Source organism: Nestor notabilis, unplaced genomic scaffold, assembly GCF_000696875.1.
Source record: "Nestor notabilis isolate BGI_N333 unplaced genomic scaffold, ASM69687v1 scaffold24083, whole genome shotgun sequence".
NCBI classification, from domain to species: domain Eukaryota; kingdom Metazoa; phylum Chordata; class Aves; order Psittaciformes; family Psittacidae; genus Nestor; species Nestor notabilis.
Genome location: NW_009923639.1, coordinates 1 through 7,497, shown reverse-complemented (window position 1 = coordinate 7,497; position 7,497 = coordinate 1). Strand labels below are relative to the sequence as shown.

General features: G+C 43.9%; 1 protein-coding gene across 1 annotated transcript; it reads left to right on the top strand.

Annotated features, from left to right (window-relative positions):
- Positions 1-185: 185 nt before the first annotated feature.
- Positions 186-1,164, top strand: GATC (glutamyl-tRNA(Gln) amidotransferase, subunit C; the record flags this gene model as incomplete). The annotated part of the gene is made up of 3 exons (XM_010012260.1): positions 186-397; positions 800-903; positions 1,109-1,164. Coding segments are annotated over 3 exons (372 nt in total), but the record flags the coding sequence as incomplete, so codon positions are not given.
- Positions 1,165-7,497: the final 6,333 nt, after the last annotated feature.

Below are 7,497 nucleotides of genomic sequence, written 5' to 3'. Positions count from 1 at the left end.
CGGTCCGGGCGGTTCCTGCGCGCCGCGCTGAGTTCCTGGAGCGAGCGCCAGCTCCGGTTTGTCCTTCGCTGGGCAGGAGAGAAAAACACAAGTTCGATTGATCTGCCAAGAAAGTACAAGCAATCAGCGTGTCCCAGCGGATGTAACCGGGGTTTGCCGTGGAACGAGCTTTCAGTTAATAAAAGGGAAGTAGCACTATATCAGAGTCGGTTTTGTCTGTATTTGTGCCGCAGAAGGTGACGGTGGACGTGCTGGATCACTTGGAACACTTGGCCTTGGTGGATTTCCGTGACTCCGAGGGCGTGGAGCGGCTGCAGAAGGCGATCCAGTTTGCTGATCAGCTTCATGAAGTGAACACGGATGGCGTAGAACCGATGGATTCAGTCCTGGAGGACAGGTGATGAATCGCAGCAGCCTCCTTGTAACAATGCATCACACTGTGCTGCTTCAACTTCTTTTTTGTTTTCCCCCTGGGAATTGCCGTGGTTGTGTGTTCGGCTCCTTTGCTTACGGACAAGTCTTACCCTGGTGGTGTGTGGAAGGCAGATGTCATTGCACCCATGCTTTTCAGGTATGAGCACAGAAACTCCCAATTCCTTGGTGTATCTTACTCTGCATGAATGATCGGCACACGCTGCTCCCCAGATAGCTGTCTGTGGCATTCTTAGCTGCTTCACAATGTTCCAATACTTGTCTTACTGCTTGTTTAAGACCAAAACCATGTTTAGAGATAAGCCACGCTTCCTACTTCATATTCATGGAATAGCTGAAAGACAGACTAATAATCTTTGTTCTTCAGGTGCCTGTATCTCAGAAAAGATGATGTTACAGAGGGCAACTGCACAAAAGAGCTGCTGAAAAACGCCAGAGAGAAAGTTGAAGAATATTTTGTAGCCCCACCAGGTATTGTCTTGCTTATAAAAACCTCTTAATCTTGCTTGAATTAACCTGAGGAATATAACCCACTATAGCTGCATTCACTTGCATTCACTTGCAGCTTAGTAATAAGGAAGTGCTTAGAATAAACTGGAGAAGCAGTTTCGTGCTAAGTTGTACTACCCAGAGGTAGCTTATAGCTGGTCTCACACAACTTTCTGTTCTCTATCAGGTAACATCCCTTTGCCAAAACTGGAAGAACAAGAGACTTACCTGCCGAGCTCTTAGTGAAAGCCCAGAGCCCAAACGCCATTCCAATGTTTTATTTGGGAAAACTAAGTTTTGTGTAGTCACAGCCAAAATACTCCGGTGTGTATTCTGATCAAAAGAAGAGCACTTGCAAGATGATTTACAGTAGAAGCTGTAAAAAGTTTAATAGTGCTGCTGTAATAGTCAGTGTTTATGAAGCTGGAAGGCAGAATGACAGATGATCTCAGTGCTTTTATTTAGCAAAGTGAATTTGATGTTGCTCTTTAAGATACTGAGTGGCTTAAAGGCTTAAAAAAAAACATTATAAGGTAATTATTAAAAAAATCCAGAACACTATTTTTCCTCAACAAGTTTGTTGGGAAAGAAGAGAGGTTGAAAAGCTCTTTTGCCTACTTCTCACCTTTAGCTTGAGTCTGGCTCTGACCCTGTCAGAAGTCACAGAGTGCCCAGGTATGGAGGAGGAGTCTCTACCATTGCTACATCTCTGTGATGTAGAGAGCTCAGATTTTCATTATGGAAGAAAAGGCACTTTGAGAAGATGATTCACTCAAATATTTTGCTTCTACTGAATATTTCATAGAACAATTTGGGTTGGAAGGGACCTTAAAGCTCATCCAGTTCCAACCCCCTCCCACAGGCACCTTCTACTAGACCAGGTTGCTCAAAGCCCCGCCCAACCTGGCCTTGAACACTGCCAGGGATGAGGCATTTTGTATTTTTATTCTCATAAATTAAACACCTGGAGTTGTATATAGTTTGAGAAAGCACTTTTCAAACACAGAACTAGCTGTTCTAAAACAAAAAGTCTCTGCCACAATTATTTTTGTCCTTCAGATGTGCATCTGTAGTGGCACTGGCAATATTTTCTGGATTAACCCATTTTTCCATTTCAAACAAAGCACTGCAGTTGTATTATTTAAAACACCTTTTGTGGCTAAGCTTGTTGTAAATAAAGAATGTAATCACTTGTGAACTGGGCATTTTTGTTCTGTTGGCACAGGGAACTAAATGCACAGTCACCTTTACTTCTTGTTGGAACAGGTTTTAGAGATAGAGGTACCCTGGTACTCTTCAGTGTTACAGGCAGGCTCTGCTAACAGGAAGGTAGCAATAGCCTTATTAGAAGCAGTGTGATGAGCAGATACTGCTCTGGAAACAGCTTCACATTTAATCTGTTTCCAGCTCTACTCTACAAACTCACGCAAGCATCACCTCAGCATCATTACATTTTACTAGCTGTAATTTGGTTGTTAGGGTGCTGAACTTTTATTTTAGATCTCAGACTTGCAGAAACCACTCCCCAGACTCTTAATACTCTAGAAGTAAAATATCTTTGAGCAGGGAGGTCTAGATGCTTTTCCTGCTGCTCAGTTTTGGGTTTGGCTTGGAAAAGTTCCACCTTGAGGGAAAAAAAATAGACTGAATTAGTGCCCGGATATTCCTTTTTATTTGCAAGATAGTGCTGAAAAGTAACTGTTTTCAGCCTGTTACCCTTGAGTAACAGTTATGTATCAATACCTCAGATTCTGTAAGAAGATTGCTGGGGCATACACCTATCTCAGCCATCAGCTCCCAGGTGGGATGTTTGTCACAAAAAACCCAGCCACAGCAAAGAAATGGTAGCAAAGAAGAGGCACAGCTCCAAGAACAAAACAAGCCCCCATGAATCTGCCTTTCTGGCTTAGGCCAGGAGGCTATCACAGGAAGAGGTGCTGTGCTGGGCGAATGACGAAGACTGCTCCAGCAAACAGTGTACATTGTCATTGTCTTATCCTGGCAGAGAATGCTGAGGCTTCCTCACAGAACCTCCAGCAGTCAGACGCAAGATAAGCCAAGGCTCACTAAGAGAAAGTAAGACTTGCTGAAAGAAGAATACCAGCGCAAATGAACCGAACAGTCCAGACCATTCACTTTCAGGCCATAAGGAGTACAGTAAAGAGCTGAAAACCAACCTTCTATTCCTGGCTGGTGCCCTCTCCGCATACAGATTTAAGAATCCATAATTATTTATTCCAGTTGTAACTCCATGCAGTAGAAGTGATCATGGCATGCTAAGCCAAAGTGGAATTTTCTTCAGAAGTGCTAGAACAGACCCCTGGTGTTACTGTAATAGAATACCAGTTGTGAGTCTACTCTTATGGCTCTTGAGGGCCTGACAGAGGGAAAGTAGGCTCCTCCATGTCTGTGCAGGAACATGCTTTCCCTGAAAGCAGAAACTCACCTCGTGAGATCATAACTTGATGTCATCCAGCTTCCACAGTGCATGTTCTGTATCTTTTTGCAGAGAAAAGTCATTACTCCCATTCGGTCTTTCTGTACAGCTGCATAATAAACATCACCAGCTTGGTGCATGTGTCCCTTCAGGTCCTGCCAGCTGTCTGATAGAGGAAGTCCTGTGCATGGCCATAATGACTATTTCTCCTATGAACTGCATTTGCCACGTCCCTGCATACAACAGTTAATATAAATTAGAGATTAATGATGTTTTCTTAACATCTCAAGCATATGAGAAGTATTATAATTTGAAAAACACTGACAAAAAAGTAGTAAGGAGTTTGAACAATACTGCTGCTAGGTTCAGCCATTAGGGGCTTGCTTTCAACACCGTGTGTACAGACTGCTTTGACAGTGGCCTCTCAGGCCATTCATTATGTGCCATGTGTTAAATGGAAAGCCTAGGCTGAGTGAAAAGCACTACAGCTAGCTGTGCTGGTGTAAGGAATCACAGCTACTGAGTAGGAGCCATTTTCACTCACTCCTCTCAAAGGCTGCATGTTTGGTAAGCTTTTCGTGTTTCTCTGGCAAGAAGTGATAACAAACTCTTGTCCTACTCTTATTTGTGCAGTTACTTCATTATTTGTTTAAGCTTCCATAATTCACATACACACATATATATGCATAAAACACATAATTATGATGATACTCAAATTCTTTTAAGAGTATTGAATTAAAGTCTCTATTTAACCCCACTAATCCAATTCTTTGCAAAGATGTAACTTTAGTCTCAGGCTTTTCAAGATTCAGACCCTACAAATGATGAAGTTTTATAAATATACAAGCTCAGCCAAAAAGTCATTTATGACTTTTATAAATCATGACAACGAAAGACCTCAAGTCACACCATATAACAAGCATGTTAGCAGAGAACTCCCAGCTTGAGAAATCCTTGTTCTATCTGTTCTGACCTCCTCCTCTAACTCTCGGAGAGAACGGGGACAATGTTACTTACATAGAAAAAGGAAAAGGAATTTGAGAGTCAACTGCATGGCTGCAGGAGCTTCCAACCCAATATATGTAGCTATGTTAAACCAAGAACCAAACCAACCATTTGGACAAAGATGATCCCACATTCCCAGTGCAGCACAGGCTAAGCTTAAAACTGCCAGTTCACTGCTGCTCCCTTGCCCCCTCACACCAGTGAGAGAACAAACTGCCTGATGCCTGTTTGCTGCAGCCCAAACTGCATGTAAAGTGGAAAACACACATTTCCTTAATGAAAGGGTTTGTGGCAGCTTCACCACTAATACGGGAATTACAGCCCTGACAGAGACACCTACAACCATCAGAGCAGGAACCCTCACGGAGGCCAGATAAGCTGCCTGTGGGGCAGAATGTGTTAGTGCCTCAGCCTGCCCCGGCGTGCCTGATGTGGTGGATGCTGTGCCCTACAGCATGGCGCAAAGCCCCACTGGGCCCCAGCTGCACCCTGAGGTGGGGACGAGACGCCCTTGGTGGTGCTGGTTCATCTGCTGTCACTGCAGGGCCTCGATGAGCAGGTGGGTCTGGATCTGGGTCAGATCTTTACAGTATTGTGCGCCAGTGCAATTTATAAACCCTGGCAAGTGAATAAATATAGTTAAGGATTTGTGTAATAAAATTGCTCCCTGTAAATTCCTGGTAACTGCAGTGGGGCAAACATAATGTGTATTTGTGAAATAACTCATCTTTTTCAGTGGCCCATAGATACAGCAAAAAGAAGGGGAAAAAAAAAATCAGTTTGGTTAAAAAATAAAAAGGAGGCCAAATTCTGATGTAAATGTGTCTTGTTTCCCTGGAGACCGTGGAGATAACTTGACTTATACCTGCTAAGGTTTTTCCACTACTATGAAGATCTGTAACACATAAAATTGGATTAGAAGCCCTAGCATATGTATTCCAGGTTTATTAAGAAAATTTCAAGATGATTTCTTCAGCTTTTTTGGGGAAAAAAAAAAAAAAAAGAAAATGGAAGTTGGTTTATGGCTGATAATTATTATTTTATCTTCTGATAGTAACTAGGAGACACAAGAATAATCTCTATTATATAGAATAATACAGTATGTGACACAGCAAAAAAAGGCCTCAACTGAAAAGTGCTTACAGTCTAGCCTCCATCTGCAGAGGCATCTCATGATATGCCTTATCCATTACCCAATTCTCTTTGGTACCTCCTCTACTCCATCTACCATCTGTGTGTGTTTGTTCTGCCTTCTCCTGCAGCTCTGTCCTGCTGGAAGCCATACTTTGATATCCATGATCAACAAAGAAGGCTCTAAGGTTTCTCTGTAATGTTTCTCATTTACAACATGTATCTATCATCTCACCCACACTGACATTTCCTGCAGTCGTCATCACATCTGTTCCTTCAGCCAACCAGTTCTTAATAAATGTGTAGAAATTTGCCTGCAGTTACCAAACACAAGCACCTCCTCTGAGATTCACGGGTGGTTCTGAAGTTCATTGTAAGCACCGAGAAGATCGTTAAATGGTTCAGTTCTGTCAGCACAAACCAACCTAGTACTCAAAGAACCATTACAGATAATAAACACAGCTTTGTAAAGAAATTGCTTACTGGAGTCCTGAGACTATTCAAAGCTTCTTCAAGTTGCCAGCACAAAAGGTCCCTTACGCTTTTTTACCTGCTGCACTAAGTAAGTTCCCTTAATTTCGTAACTTTCAGAGCAGTCCCTAGCACAGCCTCCTGATGGCAAAGACTAAAAGCAAAGCTGGGAATTGCAACTCTTCTAGCTGGAATGCAAAATCCTGGGAGCTAAAACCAGAAATTCTTTCTGAGATACTCTAGAGTGACAAAAGTATTATATTACCCAGTTTCAATATTTTGGGGACAGTATATTCTTCTGAGGTTGCCTCAGAGCTTCCAAAAGCAGAAGCTTGTTTGCAATTATACTGCTTTTGCTATGAAAGTCACTGAGCAGGTACTTATAATATAATAACATGAAAAATATTTGCATTTCAAGTGAGATAGACGACTGCTCTTGAGGTTTTATTTCTACAAGCAAATGGCAGCCCCAACAACCAAACCTAAGTCATCCTGCGCTGTTTGTTATCGAAAAGGTTCAGAGACCTGTTATTAACAGATCACCAGCTATGGAAGAATGAACAGCAATTTTCTAGCTGCTGACAAGAGCAGAAGCAGAAAGTGCCTCAGGGAGAGTGAAACCTAACAAAACAGAGCACTGGGGATCTCCCAAAGCATTTTGCTTCATTTGAAACAAACAGATGAACAAAAAACAAAACCAAACCCTCCCCCCTCATCTTCCCCTCCCACCTCCCAACCCCCCGAAAAAATAAAGAAAATGCAAGAGTTGCAGATAAGTGAGGTCTGCAGAAGATACCTTGAATGAGACTTAAGGAGCCTGATGGATTCAGTTCACTAAAGGAACAAAGTCTGGAGCTGACTTGGTCACAGTAAACATGGGTGAAAGATTTCTCTGAGAAGTCACTGAGTCTAAAAGACAAAGACAGATTGAAAACACACATGAATAGGAAAGATGATCAAGTGCCATTTATAACCTAAGGAACTCCTTCATCTGACACGGGTGGGCTTCCCCCTCGGAAAGGGCAGTTACTGGAGGAGCTCTCCCAGTTCAAGGAAGGGGCTGTTGCAAAGGTCAGTGGGTTAAATCCGGTGTCTCTGTGATCCGGATTGGAGTACGGCCTCTGGGAACCAGGAATCAGCTATGGGAAGGTGCTTTACAGGGGTACGTTCACAGGCATAGACAGCGGTGGCGCAGGGAACACTGGCCTGGGATCAGTAAGCGAACGGCGGGGCAGCCATGACCGGATCTCTCCGCGCGCAGCCGAACTCCGCGTTATACCCCACCCCCGGTACCGGGACCGGCACTTCGGCACCGGCCGGCCGTCGCTATGGGAACGGACGCAGCGCGCGGGGCATGCCGGGCTGAAAGAAAAAGCGAGAGTAAAACCCGGTAAGAGCGCCGGGCAGTAGCCAATGGGCGCATGGGAAGGTGCGAGCGGTGACCAATGGCTGGTGGCCGCTGCGGAGGGGGCGGGGCTGGAGGCGCTTGGAGGCGGGGCGGTGCTTACTGACCTGATCGCAGCGCTGATCTG